At 39.6% G+C, this 26,601-nt stretch overlaps 1 protein-coding gene across 1 annotated transcript; it reads right to left on the bottom strand.

Annotated features, from left to right (window-relative positions):
* Nucleotides 1-8,448: 8,448 nt before the first annotated feature.
* Nucleotides 8,449-11,932, bottom strand: LOC124384124 (cAMP-responsive element modulator-like). The gene is made up of 4 exons (XM_046846692.1): nucleotides 11,770-11,932; nucleotides 10,732-10,812; nucleotides 9,498-9,637; nucleotides 8,449-8,606 (listed from the first exon to the last, which is right to left on the bottom strand). The coding sequence occupies exons 2-4, from the start codon at nucleotides 10,798-10,800 to the stop codon at nucleotides 8,471-8,473; spliced, it is 345 nt and encodes a 114-aa protein (XP_046702648.1). The 5' UTR covers nucleotides 10,801-10,812; nucleotides 11,770-11,932; the 3' UTR covers nucleotides 8,449-8,470.
* Between the last annotated feature and the right edge of the window lie 14,669 nt (nucleotides 11,933-26,601).

Here is a 26,601-nt window from a genome sequence, read left to right as displayed (position 1 = left end):
TATTGTCTTTTGAAATATAACTTTTTTTCTTAACTTTGCATGTGAAACAGTGGATTGTTCAGCAAGCAATATAAGATTTTTTTAGTTGAACGCTATTATATAGACTGTATAAGCTCCGGCCACTTAAACTACTGTGACGTTTACATTTCTAAGATGTAGACAAACGCGTTGCTATGATACTGTACATGTCTGGTCCTAAAGCATTTCTGGTGATGCCATTTTTAAAGCTCGGAGCTGTCAAAACAACCGATCAACACATTCATTTTAAGTCTAGCTAAAACAGAACAGTTAAAATATTTCTAAAATTCTAAAAACTAAAATTGGACAATAACGTGAAATTAAAGGTGTACCGGAAGTACCGTATCCAGATGTGTATTATTATCTGGTTAAGACCGAGTGTGTAAAGACTTATCAGAATCTGAATGCCTACAACTACTTCCTTAGCGGCAAAGTAGGAAACATTTATTTATACAATGTGGAGGATGTTTATCTTAACCCAGCCATTAGGGGGGCATCCAGCGTAAAACATGCGCCAAATCAAATATGCGGATCACAAATAATAATTTCATACCGGACCGGTCGAGGCCTTGTTAACAACAACCGCCACAGGTATCGTTGGCCAACAGGGTACCGGTGGAAATTGGGCTACTGTTGGCCAAAGGAGGAGAAGGAGAGGAGGAAGACGTCTACAGAGATGGCAGGGAGAGTGGAGGTTCCCGTTGGTACTTTTAATGTTGGTACTATGGCGGGTAAAGGGAGAGAGATAGCTGATATTATGGAGAGGAGAAAGGTAGATATGTTGTGTGTTCAGGAGACCAAGTGGAAAAGGAGTAAGGCCAGGAACATTGGAGGTGGGTTTAAACTGTTCTATCATGGTGTGGATTAAAAAAGAAATGGTGTAGGGGTGATTCTGAAGGAGGAGTACAGTAAGAGTGTAGTGGAGGTGAAGAGAGTTTCTGATAGGGTGATAAATGTGAAGCTGGAGGTTGAAAGGATGATGATAAATGTCATCAGTGCCTATGCTCCACAAGTGTGTTGTGAGATGGAGGAGAAGGAAAGATTCTGGAGTGAATTAGATGAAGTAGTAGATGGTGTACCTAGGAATGAATGATTGGTGATTGGGGCAGGCTTTAATGATCTTTAAGAATAAGGGAGATGTGCAGACCTGCAGTAACTACAGGGGAATTAAGTTATAGAATATCTCATGAAGTTATGGGAAAGAGTAGTGGAAGCCAGGCTGAAGGAAGAGGTGACTATCTGTGAGCAGCAGTATGGTTTTATGCCGAGGAAGAGCACCACAGATGCCTTATTTGCTTTGAGAATGTTGATAGAGAAGTATAGAGAAGGACAGAAGGAATTGCATTGCGTATTTGTGGATTTAGAGAAAGCGTACGACAGAGTGCCAAGAGAGGATTTGTGGTATTGTATGAGGAAGTCAGGTGTGTCAGAGAAGTATGTGAGGGGGTGCTGGACATGTATGAGGACAGTGTGACAGCAGTGAAGTGTGCAGTAGGAACGACAGACTGGTTCAAGGTGAAGATTGGACTGCATCAAGGATCGGCCCTGAGCCCTTTCCTGTTTGCAGTGGTGATGGACAGGTTTATGGACAAGGTCAGACAGGAGTCTCCCTGGACTATGATGTTTGTGGAAGATATTGTGATTTGTGGTGAGAGTAGTGCAGGTTGAGGAGAGCCTGGAGAGGTGGATGTATGCACTGGAGAGAAAGGGAATGAAAGTCAGTAGGAGTAAGACAGAGTACATGTGTATGAATGAGAGGAAGGGCAGTGGAGTGGTGCGGTTGCAGGGAGAAGAGGTGGAGAAGGTGGAGGAGTTCAGGTACCTGGGTTCAACAGTGCAAAGTAATGGAGAGTGTGTTAGGGAAGTGAAGAAAAGGGTGCAGGCAGGGTGGAGTGGGTGGAGAAGAGTGACAGGAGTGATTTGTAATAGTAGGGTATCTGCAAAAATGAAAGGGAAAGTTTATAGGACTGTGGTGAAACCTGCGATGTTGTATGGATTAGAGACTGTGGCATTGAGTAAAAGACAGGAGGCGGAGCTGGAAGTAGCAGAGCTGAAGATGTTAAGGTTTTCGTTGGGAGTGACGAGGATGGACAAGATTAGAAATTAGTTTATTAGAGGGACAGCCCATGTAGGATGTTTTGGTGACAAGGTGAGGGAGGCGAGATTGAGATGGTTTGGACATGTGCAGAGCAGGGACATGAGTTATATTGGTAGAAGAATGCTGAGGATTGAGCCACTAGGAAGGAGGAAAAGAGGAAGGCCAAGGAGGAGGTTTAGGGATGTGGTGAGGGAAGACATGCAGGTAGTTGGTGTGAAAGAGGCAGATGTAGAGGACTGGTATGGAGACGGATGATCCGCTGTGGCCACCCCTAATGGGAGCAGCCGAAAGAAGAAGAAGAAAGATGATGTTTATCTTGTGTTTGGTGAAGGTTGGAGCGAGTCAAATGTAACCGGAGAGTTTATTAGTGCGCATTGCTCTTGCATGGCCGGGTAAGTGTGTATGTCTAGGCTAATAATAATCACATTGCTAACTGAACTCTATTAAATTGATATTAATATTAAACTCGAGCTCATCATGTGTTGTTGGTTTTAGATAACAGTAGATATCCCCGAGTTGCTAATCACTATCCAGCCTTCACTTCTGTAATCCATGCATCATGTTGTGTGCACCTGAAGGCACGTGGCATCAGCCGCAACTGTAGCTGTAAAATACTGGACTGTGCAAATGCATATCTATCATCATCTAACCTGTGAAGAACACAGGGACAGTTAGAGGATAAAATGCGTTATATGTAACACATGTATAATAGTGGGAACTTAAATATGGGTTTATACTTACAGTGCTTTCTGTTCACCACTGAGGTGGCACATACTGATAGTGATACAGTTCTGAAATAAAAACACTCAAGAGAAAGCAACTAATATTTGGGAACAGTTCACAAACACAGCAGCCTCCATACATGAGATGACTAGAACTTGTTTAAATGATTTTATGTGTTGCCTTCTGGTTCTTCCTTTTATTTATGCTGCCATAGGGAGTCTTGCCGGAGTTCCCAACTACAATTTAACTTTCATACAACAATAAGGACACATAATAATCCATATTCCTGCCCCTCTTCCCTCCACGGATCTTCCCACTTCATCCAGGCCTGCCTCTGTATAGTGTCCTCTTCGATTGGAGGCTACTCTGTGCACCTGGTGATGGTTTCTCATCAACACTTTGGGTGGTTCCATTATATTCCAGAGTAAGACAGGAGCTTTGAGGATGGATTTTGAGTTCCCTCTTGTGGACAGTGTGGCATATATACAACAGTAAATGTTAATTGAAGCCTTCTGATCTTTAAATATTTTTTTTTTTTACAAATCTTAAACATACAGTAAAAAATCTTAAAGACAAATACTTGTGACATCGTAAAATTGATTATAATGTTGATGTTGTATAACATTACTGAGCATTACAGTATGTCACCATTTTGTTCGCTTACCCATAAGACATTGCCATAGTAGTTCCTGCTACCATTCCCATGGCGACACAATTCAGGACAGTGTTAAAATGTCAATGCAAGAAAAATGAAATAACTGCTCTAGTGGAAACACATTTAAGAACATTGAAGTTAATGCATGTAATATATTAAAACTCAACCGAACAATGACTTTATCACAGGCATCTTTTCTTTTTAAAACGTTTGGAAATAAAACAAGAAAAATAACTATTACTGGACAAATTAAAAACAGCTGCATCATTAACAACTGCATGCATTAATTTGGTAACATAAAAGAAGTTCAAGGTTTATAACTCACTGCCAAATAAGCCAGAAAAAAACAGGCTGTTAACATGCTGTTAATGTGTATACAGCAGTTTTATCAAAGAGGCACTTTTTATTTTTTATTTAGACAATAAATGAGTCAAGTCTTGCAAGAATTGGCACATGATGAAAAAATAGAAATGCACATGTGACTATATATATCTCCAAAATTTAAAAAAACATAAATCATAATTTAACTATATTACATACGAACAGTCACTAAAAAATAAAAATGTTGAGTTGGCATTAAAGCTAAAGTAACTCAGACAATCATTCTGTACAACTGTGGTGAGCAGAAAAGCAACTCAGAATGCACATTTTGTTCTGATGATTTTGGATTTCTGATGAGGCACAGATGGTAGGGTCAGAATTTGGCGTCTTCCAGTATGATAATGCAGCACCACATAACCCTAACCCTTTGCTCCATACCATAGTCTCAGCCTTAATGACCTTAATTATTATGAAATTGTTAATGTTTATTTTCATCATATTGACTCAACACACTTATTAAATACATAAATACACTAAAGATGCAGCTAGTTGCTTAACTAATTATCAGTGTAAATGTTTTTGTTTTCTGAAGAAAAAGATTTCAACTTCCTGTTCACAGAGCAGACTCCCATATTGATAGAACACATGCGCAGACAACATGCTTTGTGGGCTTCAGTTTAGTTCTGTGTTGAGGAGCCTGATGACTTATGGGAAAAACTGTTGCACAGTCTGGATGTGACGGCCCAAATGCTTCGGAACCGCTTTCCTGATGGCAGGAGGGTGAAGAGTGTGTGTACTGGTGCACAGTAATGAAGTAAATGTAATTCGTTACTGTCCTTAAGTAGTTTTTTTCTCGTATCTGTACTTTACTCAACGGTTACCATTCCAGCAGACTTTTACTTGTACTTCACTACATTTCAAATTCAAATGTTTTACTTTTTACTCAACTACATTTTGCAAAATCAGTCGTTCCTTTTAATTTATGAGTGAATAAAAACGTAACAGGTCAAGCGCACAGCGAGCCACCAATCAGAGTAGAGAGCAACAGAGCGTGTTGTTTTAAACTTAGCCAACATGTGAATCTTTCTAGGGGGCTGCACAGGGCTTCCACGCAAAAATAATCAATCATTGTTTTGTTTTGGTTTTAAAGCTTTTTTTTATCACTCATTTGCACGGTCGCGTCAATGATTATATAATCTCAAACAATTATTGAAATAATAATAACTGTATATCACTTAGGTTATGCTGTGGTGACTGCTATGCTTTTATGCATATCGCAACAATATGTTTTGCTGCATAACTGATTTATAGCATTTATTTATTTGGTTACCTTTAATTGAGGTGATTTCAGAAAGGTTTTCTGTGGTTGTACTGAGAAGGTCCTGAACTGAGTTAAGTAATGGGGAATCTCTAGTGCAGCTTAAAAGGCATATTTAAAAAAGACATATATTTTATGGATATAGATGTTGTATGTATCTTTTGGCTACAATTAGCCAAGGAATTGTATGTATTCTTGGGTCTAAGAGTTTGATCAATTTTGCACAATGACATGAAATTAATTGAGCAATAAAGGCATTTAGGGTGATATTTCTACATGAAAATGAGCTTACAGAAATGTATCCAAATTTGTGGACTGCTTTGAAAATATTTCTTACTCATCCAGTGATGGTAGCTGAAGCTAAAATTGATTAATGAGGAAGACTTTTGGTCATGGCATGGTTCACCCAGGACGTCATTCAAGCTAGAACCACCATTGCCGCTTGTTGGTACCTACTTAGCACGAACATACAGTTCAGTGTGAGTTAAACAGCAAGCAGAAAATTTAGAAAGGAATAAATGATAAAGTAAACTCCTGACTCTAACAACTATTTGTTTTAAGTCCTGGAAAAAGAGGTTTTGGGCTCATGATAATTTATTAGATATCAATCAGTGTTTGACTCATTAATATCATTATTAGAATTAATAGTAGAATTAATAGTAGATAGTAGTTAATAGTAGAATTAATTAGTCAAATTAATAAATTGGTGTGCTGAGAGTAACAGAGTCTTTTCACATAAACTGAGTACATTAAGAAAGAGTCTTGTGATGATGATAATAGGAACATATAGCCATAATAAATCATAGTACTTGAATACTTAAGTACATTTGAAGGCAAATACTTTTGTATTTTTGCTCATGTGAAATTTTAAAAGGAGCACTTTTACTGGAGTAATATTTTACCTACTGTATCTCTACTTTTACTCTAGTAAATGCTTTGTGTACTTCCCCCAGCACTGGCCGGCAGTCATTTTCCATCTCAAACTAAAGCAAAATAGTTTAATGGTACAATGATTTTCTTATAACAGTTTGTCAAATAATGCATTTTTTAAATTTATTTATAAGCTGTACATTTATAGTTAATGTGTCTTTTTCGTATCCTCTATAGATTTCCTGATAGATTACTGTATATCACTCTTTTCCCCATTATTTCTCTCTCGAGTAAATATTGAGTGCAAAGTCCTCTGAAGGCTCTACTTTACAATGTCAAGTGTACTTATGTCTTATTACATTTGTTATACAACAGCATTTTACAAAACATGACACAATTACATCCCAGGTTCAGTCTCAAGCTCAGATTATTGTATATTTGGGGTTTCTAAACATGTCATCCATGTGGGTTTCCTCCATGTTCTCCTGTTTACCAAAACACACTGATAGGTAGAATGATAAATTGCCCCTGGACTGGTATATTCTGACCTCAGTATTAGAATAGCATCTCACTGACCAATGACATCTCACAGACAGGCATAACATTATAACCACCTGTTTAATATTGTTCTGGTCCCCCTTTTGCTGTAAAAACAGTCCTGACCAGTGTTGTGCTAGTTACTAAGAAATAGTAACTAGTTACAATTACTAGTTACTTAATTCAAAAAGTTACAATTACTCAATTACTGAATATATCACAAGGATTTCTGAAATAAATAACAAAACAAGCTGAATAATATATTCAGAATCAAAAACTAAAGTGGCTTCTGCATCATAAAAGCTGTTGTGTTGAGCGCTTAAAAATGTTCCTTTCACATCTTAAGTATGAAAACTATAAACAATGTCGAACAGAACACCGGGTTAGCTTCTAGCTTCATCGAGGCATGGAGTTTCTGGAGGAGCTTTGACAGATTGGAGTTGCTTTTTATCGCAGTAGACACGACCTTCGAACCAGAAAGACACAGCTTACATTTGACTTAAATGTTTTTGTCTTTATGCTCAACTAAAGTGAAATAATGAGCATATTGACTCTCGCCATTACTGCCGCACAGACCTGAATAAACAGAAACACGCCCACAGTGTGTCTTCTTCATGTTTATAGTGGTTCATCCACCAATCCTACAATGTGTCACTGCTGTAAACAGGTTAGACTGTAGGCTACACTTCAGCCAAAATCAATTCATTGAAAAAAGTAATGGACAACATACCATACGGTAACGGTTACAGAGTTACTTCATTTAAAAAGTAATGCGTTACAATATTAGTTACTGTCAAAAGAAACTGCGTTACAGTAACGTGTTATTGCCCAATACTGGTCCTGACCTGTCGAGCATTAAAAGGATTTTTTTTTTTAGCTAGAGTAAGTCATCTGATGGATCTGACCTCACAGGCCAGCGTTCACGCCCCATACGGAGCTCTACCCATCCAGAGGCATCATGAGGTTGCTCCAGCATCAGTTGTGTCCCACCTCATAAAGATTATAGGCCTTTAACGAGCACGCAAACATCCCGAACCATCTACAGATGAACCAGCCTCCTTGGGATCCCACATCATGAGCTTTGACATTGGAATTCTTTGAACATTTAGAGGCTCTGGCATAGAGGAGCTGGTGTTGGATCTGTGATGATCTCAGTTGTTTAACTATTTTATGAGTTGCTCTGTAGCTCCTGGTTCCACAACGTCAACTGACTGTATAAGACTGTAGAAAGTGCATTGCTCATAATCACACACTCCAGTGCTCATGGTCGTAATTTCTCTCTGGTGTTTTGTATTGTTTTAAGAATTATAATCACATTCTTGATATCACCCAAATGAGGATGGGTTCCCCTTTTGAGTCTGGTTTCTCTCAAGGTTTCTTCCTCATACGATCTAAGGGAGTTTTTCCTTGCCACAGTTACTTGCTCATCAGGAATAAACACGCATCATTCACTCATATAAAATTTTACATTCTGTAAAGCTGCTTTGAGGCAATAGCCATTGTAAAAAGTGTTATAGAAATAAACTTGAACTTGAACATGGATCAGTGAGCCTTGGCCGCCCATGACCCTGTTGCCAAGTTTACTACTTTTTCTTCCTTGGACCACTTTTGATAGATACTGCCCGCTGCAGACTGGGAACATCCCACAACAGCTGTTTTGAGGATGCCGTATTAGAAAGGTACAATCAAATATACACATAAAACAGCTTCTTTATTATATAGTCAAACTGACACTTTTGTAAATAAATAGATAATACATTTCTTTTGTTAAATCTCAGGGAAGCATTGATTTACTTGTATATTTCTATTATCGCAAAGACATAAAAACTAAAGCAGAAGATTAAAATCTTTATGAAAATCAAATGAATAAAAAAGAAAAAGTATAGACAAGCAATGAGGCAGTAAATGTTAAGACCCAAATAGATGTTTATTATAATTTTACATTTCCCTTTAAGAAATTAATCATCTCTTTGAGTTCTTTGATCTGCATTGTCATCATGGCGACTTGGTCTTCTAAGTTTTTTATATACTCTTTTTTTCTGCGTCGACTTTCTTTTGCCGCATACCTGCAAAAAGCACAAGTGACAAAGGTAAAATACCACATTCATCTTTCAATGCAGCAAATCGGTTCTGTAAGACAACCACTTTGCACACACACACACACACACACACACACACACACACACACACACACACACACACACAATTTTCTTAAGCTGTCTTCACAATGTTGAAGATATTAAACTACATAAGCAATGCATCTGTGCCTGTTTTTCTGGAGTTGCGAGCAGTGACTAAACAAAAGGATCCATTCAGTAATCTGTAAAGAGAAAAGTCTCCAATGTGTGATTTCTAAATGTTTGTTCTTTTTTCGACACTACAAGTCTTTTAAGGCTTTGAGTTTTTCAGAGGGTGGTTTACAAGTACTGTATCTTCTAAAAATACACAGTACTTTAAAACAAATTTACTAAAGAGGGAGTTTCACTTCAGATTTGACCATTTTTTTTTTTCATTGACTTATAGAGCATTTTCTAGGCACCTCGGGTGAATTATAATAATTGTTTAAATATATTTTAACTAAAATAAACCCTAGCCTCTGACAGGAATTTAAAAACTTTACAATATTGTACATTATATCCAATTTCAGTGGATCAGTCAATTATGTGAAAGCAACAGAATGCATAATGTCTTCTATATACAGAAGATGACCTTCTGTTAATGCCCATAACAAACTTTAACTGTGATCTCAGTGAACTTTACAGTGGCTTGGACTTTTGTCTCTAGCAAGCTGGTTGGAGGTCAGGGTTTTTTTTTTTTTCATTTCTTGGCTCACAGGAGTGGATCCTATGTGATCTGCTTTAATTGTTTATCTGCCTCAATATGAGTAAGCAAATCCTTCTTGGCAGGTTCAAAACAGTATTTTGATTTTGTTGCTAAGACTAGTACTCGAGTCTTACCTGTTCTTCATCAGGCGGAGCTCCCTCTTCTGTGAATCATTCTCACAAGGTTGCTGAGAGTTGTGCAGAGGGGCTGGTGAGCTCGCCATCACTGCATCCTTTTGCAGGCTGGTGTTGGTAGAACACATCTCAGATGCTGCCTAAAAACACATTTAATGCTTTATGAGTTTTTCTTTTGTAGAATCACAAAATACAAAATACTTTCACCTGATAAAATGTACACAAAATGTAATAATGATTCAAATTTATAATTAATTGTTAGGCTATTAGAACATGAAAATGCATGACCAGAGCAAAACCAATTAAAATAAAATTTTAATTTAAATAAAATTAAAATTAAAATTACATTTCTGAATTTCTAAATCTAAAAGCTTCACAAATAATTACATCTGTATTCTTTATCAGTTTTATTCACCACTATTTAAAAATGTCTCTATTAATTCTTTTTACATGGACATGAATTTCTTTTCGTGTGGAGTAAATCTGGTGTTAAGTTTCAGAAATTTTCACATAAAATGTTTTGCAGTCTCTCCATATTTCACTATGGGTTAGTTGAATAAATCAGTTGCTCAAAAATTGTGCTTTTTTTCAAGTCAAATCCTCATTTCACAATACAGCACAAGACAGTACTTCAGACTAAAGTCTGTGGACACCTGACCATAACACATAACAAAACATTATGTATTATTGAACTGCAGATTTAGTCTCTTTTGCTGGTATCATTTCCACTCATCTGTTAATGCTTTCCATTAAATTTTGGAGCGTAGTGGTGGGAAATTGTACTCATTTATCCACAAGAGCTTTAGTGATGTAGCCTCTGAAGACTGGGGTGTAGTTAGTTGTCTGGTTAATTCCAATTTGTTTATGGATACAACATACAAAGAAACCGTGTGCTTCAAACATTGTGGCAACAGTTGGGTGAAGAAGCACATTTGGATGTTATGATCAGGTGATCAAGAACCCTAGGATTCTTCTGACATTAAAATATGGTATCTGATATCCTAAAATGAGTAATTAAGATTAACGTGAAAGCAGGTTACCCTGGAAACCACAAAGTCTGAAGTTATTAATAGGAAAGAGCAAAAAATATACCGGATTGCCTATTGAACTTGTAGGTTTCAGGTAGAAGAAAAAGCTTCATGTTAAAACAACCTAAATATTTAGTTTGTAGAGTGAAAATTTGCCAATATTTGACTTCCATGTCAAACTGCAATAAGTGTTTGGTTTAAATTACCTGATGATCTTGAGCGATGGCAGACTGACTTCCTATACGAATTTGTTCACTACAAATAATTGAATTCATCGAGGTATTCTTCTATAATAAAAGAGAAGACAAGAAACATTATTATTATATTATTGTGTGACAAGTTTGTTTCATGTACATATAATGTAAACTAAACTGATTGATACGTGTGTGTGTGTGTGTGTGTGTGTGTGTGTGTGTGTGTGTGTGTGTGTGTGTGTGTGTGTGTGTGTCAGAATTGACTTGATTTTTTAAAAGCTTTGTAAGAAAACATATGGACAGTAAAACTAGTAAATAAAAAGTAAAACAAATAATGTATAATTAAGTATAATATAATATAATATATAATGAAGTATTGTTTAACACAGTATATCACTAATAGAGAAGTGATTGGTAACAGTAGCTAAATTGGCAACCTTAGTATTGTGATATAAATTCTACCAAATTAACACTAGCAATAAAAAAAAAAAACTTTTTGTAAATTGTTATTCATCGTGTTAAAAGTAAAAATTATTCATAATAAAACAAAGATTTAAAACCAAGGTTGACTAAACACCCGTTATAGGTGTTTAGAGTAGAGTAGAGAATAGAGTGTATATATATATATATATATATATATATATATATATATATATATATATATATATATATATATATATATAAGATACAGTTCATATTATTATGAAAAAACTCATGGGGAAAAAAAAGAACATTAGACACCTTACCATAAGTGTGATACTGTAAAAGATTAGTAAAACTAACAATACCCTCTGGTCATTACATTTATATTTGTTTGGGGGTTTTTAATAGTCCAGGACCACACTAAAAAAAATAAAATAAAATAAAAGTCATTTTCCTGTTTCTTAATGGATGCACGCAAAAGAAATTCAGAGAAAACTAAAAAAAAATACTAAGATTTTTAATTTATGATACAGGAAAGTGACTTTTATGCAACCAGGGAACGCATCAAAATGAGTAGCTAGATACTGTATCTGAAGATCAAACACGTTCATCAGGACTTAACCTCACCTTAGTATATCAGATGTTACCAGTGGTGAAAAGGGAATTTGTTTTCCTAAGTATGAGAAAAATCTTGTACGTCACACAGTGGATTGTTCAGCAAGGAATATAAGATTTTGTTTAACCGAACGCTATTATATAGTTTGTGTAAGCTCCGCCCACTTAAACTACTGTGACGTTTACATTCTAGGATGTAAACAATAACAAATGCTATGATAGTCTAGCTAAAACAAAACAGTTACGATATTTCTAAAATTCTAAAAACTACAATTAGACGATAACGTAAAATTACCGGAACCTTCAAATTGACTTTGAGGCAAACACTTTTTACTCAGAACATTAAAGATGAACAGGTGCTGTGCCTAATTCAAACCCCCGGTCTGAAATCAACCCCCCTTCGCGTGCACGCGGACAGTACCATCGTATTTCCTGTAGATGGCACTAAAAACACGGCATGTTGTGTATCTGAGTAACTAAAATTACTCGGATACACAAATAAAATATTTTACGTTATCGTCCACGTTATTAACATGGACATAACCTGACCCCCCCCTACCTTGCTGTGATACACCTACACAAGTAATAATGTATGTGTAAAATACTACATTTAATCTAACAACATGGACAGCTGTATTATTTAGGGGGGTATTATTTCGGCAAGCTGAATGTAAACCCCCCCCCATTATTATCACCACTTTTCTCCTCACAGACATGGCACAGCTGACTCAGGTCATCTAAAATAACCAGTTCAAGTGACATTATATGAATTGCATTGAATGTTCAGTCAGTGAATGTACATTTAAAATGTACATTGCAAAAGAAAATATATCCTATTTTAACCAAACGTACAGATAAATTTCTTCTAAACAAGCAGGTAGATAAATGAGTTGGTGAAGATGATGGCAGATATGTGTGGTGATTAAGAAGGATGTGCAGTTAATGACTAGGGAGGAAATGTAGAGTGTAGAAGAGGCAGGCATTCTTACTGCTGAATGGTGATCATGAACAGTTGTGCTCCTTTTTTAGAGGCTGCTCTGATTTTTTAGGATTCATTTAAGAATGTAAAAAACAGCATTTATCTGAAATGGAAATCTTTTCTAAAATTATAAGCCTTTACAATCACTTTGTATTTATTAAACATGTCCTTGTTGAAAAAAGTAGCCTATATTTTCAAAACAAAAAAAAAAAAAAACAACACTGACCCAAACTTGTATGTATATATATATATATATATATATATATATATATATATATATATATATATATATATATATATATATATTTACTTTTTAAAGAACGTACTTTAATGTTCCCATTAATGCCCTTTTATGCGTTATGATCTATACAAACACAAAACTGACTTAAACACAAAGTCATTTTTAAACACTATTTTATTTAAGTCAGACCAGCACAAACTGAATATATCTCAAGGATTTCTGAAATAAATAACAAAACAAGCTGAATAATATATTCACAATCAAAAACTAAAGTGGCTTCTGCTGTTGTGTTAAGCTCTTAAAAAGCTCTTACATTTGACTAAAAATACTCCATCCCAAGTATTTGCAGCTGTATCATACAAATAAATAGTTTAAAAATCAAACATTGTGATTTCTGGATTTTTTTTTTAGATTATGTCTCTCACAGTGGACATGCACCTACGATGACAATTTCAGACCCCTCCATGATTTCTAAGTGGGAGAACTTGCAAAATAGCAGGGTGTTTAAATACTTATTTTCCTCACTGTATATATATATATATATATATATATATATATATATATATATATATATATATATATATATATATATATATATATAACTGAATCTATCAATTTGACTGAATCTATGATTTATTGATGCTTATCATGCTTATTTTGTGAATCTGCTTTATGCTATATATATATATATATATATATATATATATATATATATATATATATATATATATATATAGCATAAAATACGGGCGGGTAGTATCAACTGATAGTGATACAGTTCTGAAATTAAAACACTCAAGAGAAAGCAACTAATATTTGTGAACTGTCAGGAATCCCCCTGCCACGCCCCCTTCGGCGGCTGTTAAACCTCGGGTTTCCCCAAAGCACCTCGCTCCTTCTTCCAAGTGTGCCCCGCCCACACGGATCTGCTCGCAATCGGGCTTCATGGGGAACAGCTGGGGCTCGTTTCACGCACTCATTCCCAGCTCCTATAAAGACCCCACATTCACCCACACTCCGGGTCGGTTATTGTACGTTCATGTGCGTGTTTATTCGTCGTATACGTGTTCTCGGACTCCTCTCTCTCCACGGCTGCGCTTGCCCTTCCAGAGCGCACCCTGGATTACCCTGATCCTCCTGGTACGGCTGCATTTGTGTTCTCTGTTTGGATTCAGCTTCTATGTTCCTGCCCAGCTCCGCGCCTTCCCACGCGCGTCTGTGGATTACTCGTCCCGAGCGGATATATACTTTCGGTTTGTGACTCTCCGTATCCGGTGTGAGTTTTTTGAGTTGGCTTTGCCTTTTCTTTGAATTAAAACTGTTTGCTGGCGTTTCGGCTTCCGCCTCCATTTCTCCGCATAACATGAACAAACATAGCAGCTTCCATACTTGTGATGACTAGAACTTGTTTAAATGATTTCATATGATCAGTAAAATGATTTCTTCTCAACACTGGAGAAAATAAAGCAACATATTAAGATTTCAAAAACTTTAAAAACTAGAAAGTATTAAATATTTTTGCATATTATCAGTTGCACAGACTGTAATTAATACTTCATGTGGTTTTCTGAGCAGAACTGTAATCTACCTATTGAAGGGGAAAAACAATGCAAAAAACCCCACAAGATAGACATTATAACTATAGAAGCCAGTCAACTAGAATACCTAGAATTAACGTTCTGTTACACTCTAGATGATGTAGCTCCGCCTAAAACCAAAATGATCACCTTAAAACGGACCACTCAGAAATTAGAATTCTTCAAACAGATAATTCCAAAGGTAATTGAACCTGCTTTAAAATTGATACTCTTCCATTAGCACTGGTTATGAACCTAAAACCTTCAAACTGGCAGTTAACCTTCCCCTAATTAAGAAACCTGACCTTGACCCATGTCAACTATAGGCCAATATCAAACCTCCCCTGTATCTCCCATATTTTAGAAAGGTTTGTAGCATATCAGTTATGCTCACACCTACTTAGGAATAATGTTCTGATTGATAATTATAATTTTTATCGATTAATTTAGCACAGTTAAGGTGGTAAATTACCTGTTATTGGCTTTTGATCAGGGTTTTGTCACTTTACTTGTTTTGCTCGACCTTAGTGCAGCTTTTGACACCATTGATCATACTATCCTGCTTGCTAGACTTGAATGTTGTTGGATAAAGGGAACAGCTCTCTCCTGGGTTAGCTCTTTTTTGACTGGCTGTCAGTTTGTTGATGTAAATGGTGAGTTCTCCACACTCTCTGAGGTAAAGTTCAGTGCTCCACAAAGATCTGTCTTAGGCCCACTGCTTTTCTCTTCATATGTTGCCACTAGATGAAATTATACATAAACATGGTATTCGCTTCCATTGCTATGCTGATGATATACAGCTGTATATTTCAGCAAAGCCAGATGACTCCTTTTTGCTCAATCTGGATAAGACAGAAGTGCTTTTACTAGGACCACATGCAGCTAGAAGTAAACTTTCCAATCACGTAGCATCTCTGGATGATGTTTCTGTTGCAGTGTGTACAGCAGTCAAAGACCTTGGTGTGATTACTGACCTTTCCTTTGAGGCTCACGTGAATAATATTACCAGGATCGCCTTCTTTCACTTTAGAAATATTGCTAAATTTAGAAACATGGTATCGTTACACGATGCAGAAAAACTAGTTGCTGCTTTTGTTACATCTAGATTAGACTACTGTAATCTACTATGCTTTACTGTCTGGGTGTTTAAGTGCACAAATAGGCTCCAGTTATTTCAGAATGCAGCAGCAAGGGTCCTTACTAGATATATATAATATGACCACATCACTCCTGTTTTAATCAGTCTACACTGGCTCCCAATTAAATCTCATCATGGGTATAGAGTGTTCAGTGAACTGGGATATTTGTATGCTGTCGTTCACTCAGGTTTGTTGACGGTGGTGTGGTGGGTTGTCTCTTATCCCAGCCAGCGATCCTTCATGCCTGTGTTACCTTCTGGTTCTCCTTTTTAGTTATGCTGCCATAGCGAGTCTTGCCGGAGTCCCCAACTACAGTGTCCTTAACTTTCATACAACAATGACACATAATAATCCATATCCTTCTCTTCCTGTCACCCCTCTTCTCTTTCTCGCTCTCGCTCTCTCTGTCGCTCAGTTGAGTTAAACATGCTCGTGAGGTTCCAGTGACCACTTTTCCTGCCCCTCTTCCCTCCACGGATCTTCCCACTTTGTCCAGGCCTGCCTCTGTATAGTGTCCTCTTCGATTGGAGGCTACGCTGTGCACCTGGGGACGGTTTCTCATCAACGCTTTGGGTGGTTCCATTATATTCCAGAGTAAGAACAGGAGCTTTAAGGATGGATTTTGAGTTCCCTCTTGAGTCTGGTTCCTCTCAAGGTTTTTTCCTTCTGCCTCTCACTCGCTCTCACTCACCGTCCGTTATTGTTACTGTATGCTTCCTTCGTTGGACTCTACATTCTCTCCACGACTGCGCCTTCTCCCAAGCGCTCGGATTACTCATTCATCCTTCATATTCATTCTTGGACTGTGGACCTCGCCTTCCAGGGCGTACTATGGATATTGCCATCTCTAATTCTAAAGACTGTCGAGAGTGTATATTTGTGTGCCACTCCAGCAATAAACCAAAGTGAACTGTACTCCGGCTTCTGCCTCCGTTCTTCGCTGCATAACACTTACACTTATAAAGAACATATTATTTTTTTTTCAACACATTATCTGTGTAAAGCTGCTTTGAGACAATGTTCATTGTTAAAAGCGCTATACAAATAAAAATGAATTGAACTACACACCGGTTAGCATTATCCTGAAAACAGCCTTCCTTTTGCTTTAATATTAATTTTGTTTATGAATTTTTATTTCAACTCTACCTGTTTCTTTTTGTTGGTACTTGTCTATTTGAAATAAACTTTTTTTCTGAATGATACTAAATAAATAATTCAAAACTCATTGACTCTGACCTGGACAAAGCACTCATTTAAGATGCTCAAACTACTGAACGAATGAGTAAATTCCAGTTCCAGTTGCAAGCATCATACTGTATCCAGGACACAAGCATATAAATCAATGTCTTAATCATGTCTTTCTTTCTCCCTTTCCACCCTTTTTTACTGGATTGTGCAGGATCTCACTCCTAATGTACATCTCAAGTAAAGTGTTCCCACTTACAGAGGGTTTAAAAAATAATTGTATCATATACATATTCATTATTTTAGTACTTAAACAGTGTGGCATATATACAACAGTAAATGTTATTTGAAGCCTTCTGATCTCCTGAAACAGACTTTGCTTCATCTGGGGAAAAAAGGCTAGTCAACTACGTTGTTTTTTTACATATGTTAGGAGTGATACGAGTTTGCCTACAAACTACCAGCAAAACAAAAATGTTGCCTATTATAAAACAAATTGTGTACAAATGTTGTAAAATTACAAATCTTAAACATGCAGTAAAAATCTTAAAAGAAAAATACTTGTGACATCGTACAATTGATTATAATGTTGATGTTGTATAACATTACTGAGCATTACAGTATGTCACAATTTTGTTCGCTTACCCATAAGACATTGCCATGGTAGTTCCTGCTACCATTCCCATGGCGACACAATTAAGGACAGTGTTAAAATATCAATGCAAGAAAAATGAAATAACTGCTCTAGTGGAAACACATTTAAGAACATTAAAGTTAATCCATGTAATATATTAAAACTCAACTGAACAACCACTTTATTAAAGGCATCTTTAAGTGCATTAAATGCAATTAAAACGTCTGAGCCAAATGTATTATGGCCTTTGGCTAATGTGTATACAGCAGTTTTATCAAAAGAGGCACTTTTCATTTTTTATTTAGACAATAAATGAGTCAAGTATTGCAAGAATTGGCACATGATTTAAAAAAATAGAAATGCATATGTAACTATATATATCTCCAACATTTAAAAATCATTAATCATAATTTAACTATATTATATACATACAGTCACTGAAATAAATGTGAATGTTGAGTTGGCATTAAAGCTAAAGTAACTCAGACAATCATTCTGTACAACTGTGGTGAGCAGAAAAGCAACTCAGAATGCACATTTTGTTCTGATGATTTTGGATTTCTGATGAGGCACAGATGGTAGGGTCAGAATTTGGCGTCTTCCAGTATGATAATGCAGCACCACATAACCCTAACCCTTTGCTCCATTCCATAGTCTCAGCCTCAATGACCTTAATTATTATGAAATTGTTAATATTTATTTTCATCATATTGACTCAACACACTTATTAAATACATAAATACACTAAAGATGCAGCTAGTTGCTTAACTAATTATCAGTGTAAATGTTTTTGTTTTCTGAAAAAAAAAGATTTCAACTTCCTGTTCACAGAGCAGACTCCCTTATTGATAGAACACATGCGCAGACAACATGCTTTGTGGGCTTCAGTTTAGTTCTGTGTTGAGGAGCCTGATGACTTGCGGGGAAAAGCTGTTGCACAGTCTGGATGTGACGGCCCAAATGCTTCGGAACCGCTTTCCCGATGGCAGGAGGGTGAAGAGTGTGTGTACTGGTGGACAGTAATGAAGTAAATGTAATTCGTTACTGTCCTTAAGTAGTTTTTTTCTCGTATTTGTACTTTACTCAACGGTTACCATTCCGGCAGACTTTTACTTTTACTCCACTACATTTCAAATTCAAATGTTTTACTTTTTACTCAAATACATTTAGCAAAATCAGTCGTTCCTTTTTATTTATGAGTGAATAAAAACGTAACAGGTCAAGCGCACAGCGAGCCACCAATCAGAGTAGAGAGCGCGCTGTTTTAAACTTGTTTTGATTGGCACTTGGCAGTGGTGGATTTAGGCAACATGTGAATCTTTCTAGGGGGCTGCACAGGGCTTCCACGCAAAAATAATAGATTATTGTTTTGGTTTGGTTTTGAGGCTTTTTTTATCACTCATTTGCGTCAATGATTATATAATCTAATACAATTAATGAAACAGGCTAATAACTGTATATCACTTAGGTTATGCTGTGGTGACTGCTATGCTTTTATGCATTTCGCAACAATATGTTTTGCTGCATAACTGATTTATAGCATTTATTTATTTGGTTACCTTTAATTGAGGTGATTTCAGAAAGGTTTTCTGTGGTTGTACTGAGAAGGTCCTGAACTGAGTTCAGTAAGGGGGAATCTCTAGTGCAGCTTAAAAGGCATATTTAAAAAAGATATATATTTTATGGATATAGATGTTGTATGTATCTGTGGTAGAGCGGCCTTACGGGTTCGCCTTCTACCCAAATGATGGCAATACTCGCTGTGATGTTCCGTGTAAAGTGGTGTTTATTTACAGCGTGCTCAAGTGCAAAGTCCAAAACATAGATATAATACCCCAGAAAAGAATAAGTGGCAAAATAACAAAACAAAGACAATTACAGGGAAAGTAAAGAAAACTATCCACCAAATAGGCGCACCTGCTCATGTGCATTCACCACAATAGTTCTCAGCCTCTGTTATCTCCACAATGCACCACTCCTACGACTCCACCCTGAATTATAGTGGGAGGCTGGTTTATATAGTGTAAACCCCTCCCCTTGGACTCAACCATTTGGCTTAATAACATTGTGAATATTATAATAAATTAATAAACATGACAATATTAATACTAATAATAGCACTAATAATGCTAATAACAGAAATTAAGAAATTAATAATAATAACAATAATAATAATCACACAAAAAGTGTCCTTCAACATAAGCCTGCCGACTTCGGGTTTACTGCGCATGCGCGACGCAGCGCTGGCCCTTTAAAGCCGGCCGCTATTCAGCGCGCTCCGGTTGGCTGCCATCCAAACCCAACCCGGAAGACCGACGCAGCTAACAGGTGAGCACACAAAGTTTTAGGAAGTCCTTCCGTTTGTGTGTGGGTGTGTGTGTGTGTGTGTGCGCTTATTGTCCGGGATGAGAGATGAAAGAATGAAGTGAGTGTGTGTGTGTGTGTTTGCGAGCGGCGTGCTAGCTGGCGTGCGTGTGCACCCACAGCGCTGTAGCAAGAACCAGAGGAGAAGTGAAAGTGTTGTGTGTATTGTCATGCCGACCATAGGCTACTCGCAAGACAGTGCCAAAAGGACGCAAGGCCAGGATGGTGCTTCGTTCCCAGACCCAGGCAGCCACTGATGAAGATGGAGCCTGGGGAACAGTGGATTCAACTGAGGAAGAAAGAGAGGAGGATTGGTTGCCTCCTGTACGACCCAAGGGTACGGCATCCAGGACTGGAGCAGGGCCGCCCATTAAACCATTCGAAGAAGGGATGGCTGAGGTGTTCCGGCAGTTTATGCACGCACAGGAGCAGCAAGAGCAACGCTACCTCCAAGCGCTGCAGACTCTGCAGGTGACCATGCAGCAAGCCATCCAACCAGCTTCTTCATCACTGGGCCTGGAGAGCCCACGAATGGAGCTGCCCACACCAGCACCCCGGAGAATTAGCCTGTCCCCAAGGGTCCCGCACACTCCAACAGGAAGCCCACAACTGGAGCTTCCTGCACCAGCTCCCCGTGGAAGTGCTACTGCACTGAGGGCCCAGAGCACACCGACGCCCACCAGTCAGCCAATGCTCAGAACCGAGCCCAAGTTGCCAAGCTTCCAGCATGGGGAAGACATTGAGAACTATCTGCATCGGTTCGAGTGGCTTGCCAGAACCTGGAAGTGGCCGGAGGACGAATGGAGCTACCAGCTGGTTCCGCTGTTGACCGGGCAAGCACTGGAGGCCTACCTGGCGATGGATGAAGACCAAGCAGTGGTCTACAGTGAGCTGAAGAAGGCGCTGTTGGAGAAGTTTAATGTTTCTCCTGAAACCTATCGTCAGCGGTTTCGTGTGACTACGACCCCAGTTGCAGAGACTCCCTCAGAGACGTATAATCGACTGAGGCACCTGTATCGCCGTTGGGTGCGGCCGGAACTACACACCAAGGAGGAGATTGGGGAGATGGTCATCCTGGAGCAGTTTCTCCGTGTCCTGCCATACGAGATCAGGATATGGGTAAAGGAACGGGAGCCGAGAACTGGGCTAGCTGCTGCCAAACTTGCCCAGCAGTATCGGAACGCTCACCAGGAGAGTCGTCGTTTCCAACTGGTGACAGGTGACCAGAAGAGTTCTACCAGTGGATCGAGCGCTGGAGAATCTCGCCGCCACCTTCAAGCCAGCAAGGGGGACAAAGACACCAGAGAACCAAAACTCATCTGCTACTATTGCCAACAGCCAGGACACAAAGCAAGAAAGGCCAAGCTGACGGGGTTCTGTTATGTCCCAAGGAAGGAGGACAGTACAGTGAACTGTATCGGGAACCCCCGACTCGTTCCAGTGACCGTTAATGGGAAGGAGTTGAAGGCTTTGTTGGACACTGGGAGTTCAATGTCACTGGTGAAGAGATGTCACGTGACCAGGGTGTCTTTCACGCAGCACACAAAGTTACAATGTGTGCACGGAGAGGTGAAACAGTACCCCCAAACCGAGGTGAATGTGTCCATAAACGGGCAGACATACCTACTCACTGTGGCTGTTGTGGAAACCCTACCGGCAGATGTTATTTTGGGACGTGATGTACCGGTATTACCCGAACTGGTACAAGCAAACTGGGAGGAAGAACGAGCGAGATCCAATGTCCAGCTAGCCTGTCCAGTCGTCACTCGGGCCCAAGCTAAGATGGGACTGCAGCCATTGCCTGACATGGACAGTAGCTTGTTGCAGGGCGGGACCAAGGGGCCCAGAAAATCACGTCGCCAACATCGGCTGGAGAAAGGACTCGGTACCCCAGTGCCGGAGATTAAAACCGAAGGACTGGAGGTCAGTGGATGGACTGTACCGGTGAACATCGTGGAGCTGCAGCGTGCAGACGAGTCGCTAACCCCTTTGTTTGAGAAAGCGAGGCAAGGCAAGCAAGCGGACGTGTGTGGGGAGCAGTACGTCATTAACAACAATATACTGTATATGCAAGCCTCAGACGTAACCAGGTTGGTGGTGCCGAGATGTTGTCGCCCCGTGGTGCTGCATCTAGCACATACAGTTCCCTGGGCGGGACATCTGGCTCTGCAGAAGACCTACGCCCGTATCAGCTCACGATTCGTCTGGCCGGCGTTGTACACGGATGTACAAAAGTACTGCACCACATGCCCCACCTGTCAGCAGACTAGTGCTGTGCGGCAATGAGACAGGCCCCCTCTACAACCATTGCCTGTAATCTCCGTTCCATTCCAACGCATTGCTATGGACATAGTAGGGCCACTGGAAAAGAGCAGTACAGGATATCAGTATATCCTCGTCATCAGCGACTATGCCACTAGGTACCCAGAGGCGTTTCCTCTCCGCTCCATCACCACCCCGAAGATAATAAATGCTCTCATCCAGCTGTTTTCTCGGGTGGGAATCCCAGAAGAGATCCTCACGGACCAAGGGACCAACTTCACCTCAGGACTGATGAAACAGTTACACCGACAGCTGGGGATCACCGCTATCAAGACCAGTCCATACCACCCGCAGACAGATGGACTGGTGGAGCGTTTTAATAAAATGCTCAAAGGCATGCTGCGGAAGTTTGTGTCGGATACTGGAAGGGACTGGGACAAATGGCTACCTTTCTTGCTGTTTGCCTACCGGGAGGTGCCACAAGCATCGACCGGCTTCTCACCCTTCGAGCTCCTGTATGGTTGGCAGGTCCAAGGACCTCTGGATCTTCTCCGGAGAAACTGGGAGGACCCTTGTTCAGGAAATAAGGCTGAAAAGGGCATAGTTCAGTACATCCTAGAGATGAGGGATCGTTTGGAAAACTACAGGAAGCTGGCAGCGGAGAACCTCCAAAAGGCGCAAAAGTACCAGAAGACGTGGTATGACCAGCAAGCCCGTAGCAGAGAGCTACGACCAGGACAGAAAGTACTGTTGTTGCTGCCCACGTCCACGAGTAAGCTCCTTATGAAGTGGCAGGGGCCCTACAGTGTGGTACGGCGGATGGGGCAGACATCGTAAGAGATCTATCATCCTGACAAAGGCAAGGCAAAGCAAACGTACCATATTAACCTGCTGAAGGAGTGGAAAGAGCCTCCCAGCGAAAAGGCAGACCCGGTACTGCTCATTCAGAAGGTGGAGGAAGATCGGGAGGAGGATCATCCGGAACCAAAGGCTAGCGGACAGACACAGCCAGCAGAGGTAGACCTCGGACACCTGGAGGCACCCAAACAGGCTGAGCTGCAAACGCTCTTTGGTCGATACCCAGCGTTGTTTCGTCAGAGGCCTGGACGGACCAACCTGGTACACCACAAGATCCGCCTGACCAATACAACCCCATCTCGACAGAGACCGTATCGGGTGCCTGAGAGGCTGGTGGCACCACTAAAGGCAGAAGTTAGGACGATGCTGGAGATGGGAGTAATCGAGCCGTCAAGCAGTGAATGGAGTAGTCCGGTGGTCATCGTACCCAAGAAGGACAACACCCTCCGCATCTGCATTGACTTCCGTCGATTAATGCCACGCATTGATGACCTGCTGGAAAAGATCGGGGGAGCCAAGTACGTGACCACATTAGACCTGTGTAAGGGATATTGGCAGGTGCCTCTGGAAAAGACGTCCAGACCTTACACAGCGTTCAGGACCCCACTTGGACTGTTCCAGTTCACGGTTCTTCCCTTCGGCCTACATGGGGCACCAGCAACATTCCAGAGGTTGATGGACCAAGTGCTGCAAGGCGGGAAGAATGGTCGGTCACAGATCTGGACGATGTGGTGGTTCACAGCGAGACCTGGGCTGATCACCTTAACCACCTCGAACAGACCCTGAGGAGGATCCAGGAGGCGGGCCTGACACTGAACGTGGCTAAATGTGTGGGCCAAGGCTGAGGCAGACTACCTGGGTTACCGCTTGGGTGACGGAGAGCTGAGGCCGCAAGTGGACAAGGTAGAAGCTATTCGCAACAGCCCGAGGCCTACAACTAAGAAGGAGGTCAGGTCCTTTTTAGGTCTGGTGGGATGGTACCGACGGTTCATCCCAAATTTCTCCACCACTGCAGGACCGCTGACCAACCTGCTGGGAAAGGCGGTGAAGAACCCTATAAGGTGGACTGACGACTGTGAGACAGCCTTCGTCACACTGAAGGAAAGAATGTGTGCAGAGCCTGTCCTACGCAGTCCAGACTTCACAAAGCGGTTCACCGTCCAGGTTGATGCATCTGCGGTGGGCATTGGAGCAGTCTTGACCCAGGGTGAGGAAGGCAACCAGAAACCAGTCGCCTTTCTGAGTCGGAAACTGCTGCCACGTGAAACCCGGTACTCCACTATTGAAAAGGAATGCCTGGCAATCAAGTGGGCCCTGGAGAGCCTAAAGTACTATCTGCTAGGGAGAGAATTCACCCTGGAAACAGACCACAGAGCATTAACCTGGATCAACACCATGAAGGACCACAATGGTCGGGTGACCAGGTGGTACCTCTCCTTGCAGCCGTACAACTTCAGGATCAGACATCGTCCAGGGAAACTATATCATAATAAATAAATAAACATGACAACAATATTAATACTAATAGTAGCACTAATAATGAGAGGAGCTTTTCAGAGCTGAAATTGATTAATGAGGAAGACGTTTGGTCATGGCGTGGTTCACCCAGGACGTCATTCAAGCTAGAGCCACAATTGCCGCTTGGTGGTACCTACTTAGCACGAACATACAGTTCAGTGTGAGTTAAAATTTAGAGAGGAATAAATGATAAAATAAACTCCTGACTCTAACTTGCCACAACAACCATTTTTTTTAAGTCCTGGAAAAAGAGGTTTTGGGCTCATGATAATTTATTAGATAGCAATCAGTGTTTGACTCATTAATATCATTATATTATTAGATTAATATTAATAAAATTAGTAGAATTAATAGATTGGTGTGCTGAGAATAACAGAGTCTTTTCACATGAACTGAGTACATTAAGAAAGAGTCTTGTGATGATGATAATAGGAACATATAGCCATAATAAATCATAGTACTTGAATACTGAAGTACATTTGAAGGCAAATACTTTTGTATTTTTGCTCACGTGAAAGTTTAAAAGGAGCACTTTTACTGGAGTAATATTTTACCTACTGTATCTCTACTTTTACTCTAGTAAATGCTTTGTGTACTTCCCCCAGCACTGGCCAGCAGTCATTATCCTTGACAAACAAAAGCAAAATAGTGTAATGGTACAATGATTTTCTTATAACAGTTTGTCAAATAATGCAATTATATATAATAATAAAAATAATAAAATTATTTGTTTATAAGCTGTACATTTATAGTTAATGTGTATTTTTTTGTATCCTCTATAGAATCCCTGATAGTTTACTGTATATCGCTCTTTTCCCCATTATTTCTCTCTCGAGTAAATATTGAGTGCAAAGTCCTCTGAAGGCTCTACTTTACAATGTCAAGTGTACTTATGTCTTATTACATTTGTTATACAACAGCATTTTACAAAACATGACACAATTACATCCCAGGTTTAGTCTCAAGAACAAATTATTGTATATTTAGGGTTTCTAAACATGTCATCCATGTGGGTTTCCTCCATGTTCTCCTGTTTACCAAAACATACTGATAGGTAGAATGATAAATTGCCCCTGGACTGGTATATTCTGACCTCAGTATTAGAATAGCATCTCACTGACCAATGACATCTCACAGACAGGCATAACATTATAACCACCTGTTTAATATTGTTCTGGTCCCCCTTTTGCTGTAAAAACAGTCCTGACCAGTGTTGTGCTAGTTACTAAGAAATAGTAACTAGTTACAATTACTAGTTACTTAATTCAAAAAGTTACAATTACTCAATTACTGAATATATCACAAGGATTTCTGAAATAAATAACAAAACAAGCTGAATAATATATTCAGAATCAAAAACTAAAGTGGCTTCTGCATCATAAAAGCTGTTGTGTTGAGCGCTTAAAAATGTTCCTTTCACAGCTTAAGTATGAAAACTATCAACAATGTACAACATAACACCGGGTTAGCTTTTAGCTTCGTTGAAGGCATGGAGTTTCTGGAGGAGCTTTGACAGATTGGAGTTGCTGTTTATCGTAGTAGACACGACCTTCGAACCAGAAAGACACAACTTACATTTGACTAAAATGTTTTTGTCTTTATGCACAACTAAAGTAAAATAATGAGCATAATTCCACTTTAAGAAACTCGTCTTGCTCTCGCCTCGCCTCGCCATTACTGCCGCACAGACCTGAATAAACGGAAACACGCCCACAGTGCATCTTCTTTGTGTTTACAGTGGTTCTCATCCACCAATCCTTCAATGTGTCACTGCTGTAAACAGATTAGACTGTAGGCTACACTTCAGCCAAAATCAATTCATTTAAAAAAGTAATGGACAACGTACCATATGGTAACGGTAACGAAGTTACTTTATTTAAAAAGTAATGCGTTACAGTATTAGTTACTCTCAAAAGTAACTGCGTTACAGTAACGCGTTATTGCCCAATACTGGTCCTGACCTGTCGAGCATTAAAAGGATTATTTTCTTTTTAGCTAGATTAAGTCATCTGTTGGATCTGACCACACAGGCCAGCGTTCACGCCCCACACAGAGCTCTACCCATTCAGAGGCATCATGAGGTTGCT

Source organism: Silurus meridionalis, chromosome 4 (assembly GCF_014805685.1).
Source record: "Silurus meridionalis isolate SWU-2019-XX chromosome 4, ASM1480568v1, whole genome shotgun sequence".
Lineage (NCBI taxonomy): Eukaryota > Metazoa > Chordata > Actinopteri > Siluriformes > Siluridae > Silurus > Silurus meridionalis.
Note: the sequence above shows the minus strand (reverse complement) of the source record. Positions and strands in the feature narration are given on the sequence as shown.

What these genes read in the sequence shown, in the direction of transcription:
- LOC124384124 (XM_046846692.1), bottom strand. Translation starts at nt 10,800, where the DNA reads ATGAATTCAATTATTTGTAGTGAACAAATTCGTATAGGAAGTCAGTCT. An exon ending in CCATCGCTCAAGATCATCAG is followed by an intron (nt 9,638 to 10,731) that starts GTAATTTAAACC and finishes ATGTGTTTTTAG; the next exon opens with GCAGCATCTGAGATGTGTTC. An exon ending in CTCCGCCTGATGAAGAACAG is followed by an intron (nt 8,607 to 9,497) that starts GTAAGACTCGAG and finishes TGCTTTTTGCAG; the next exon opens with GTATGCGGCAAAAGAAAGTC.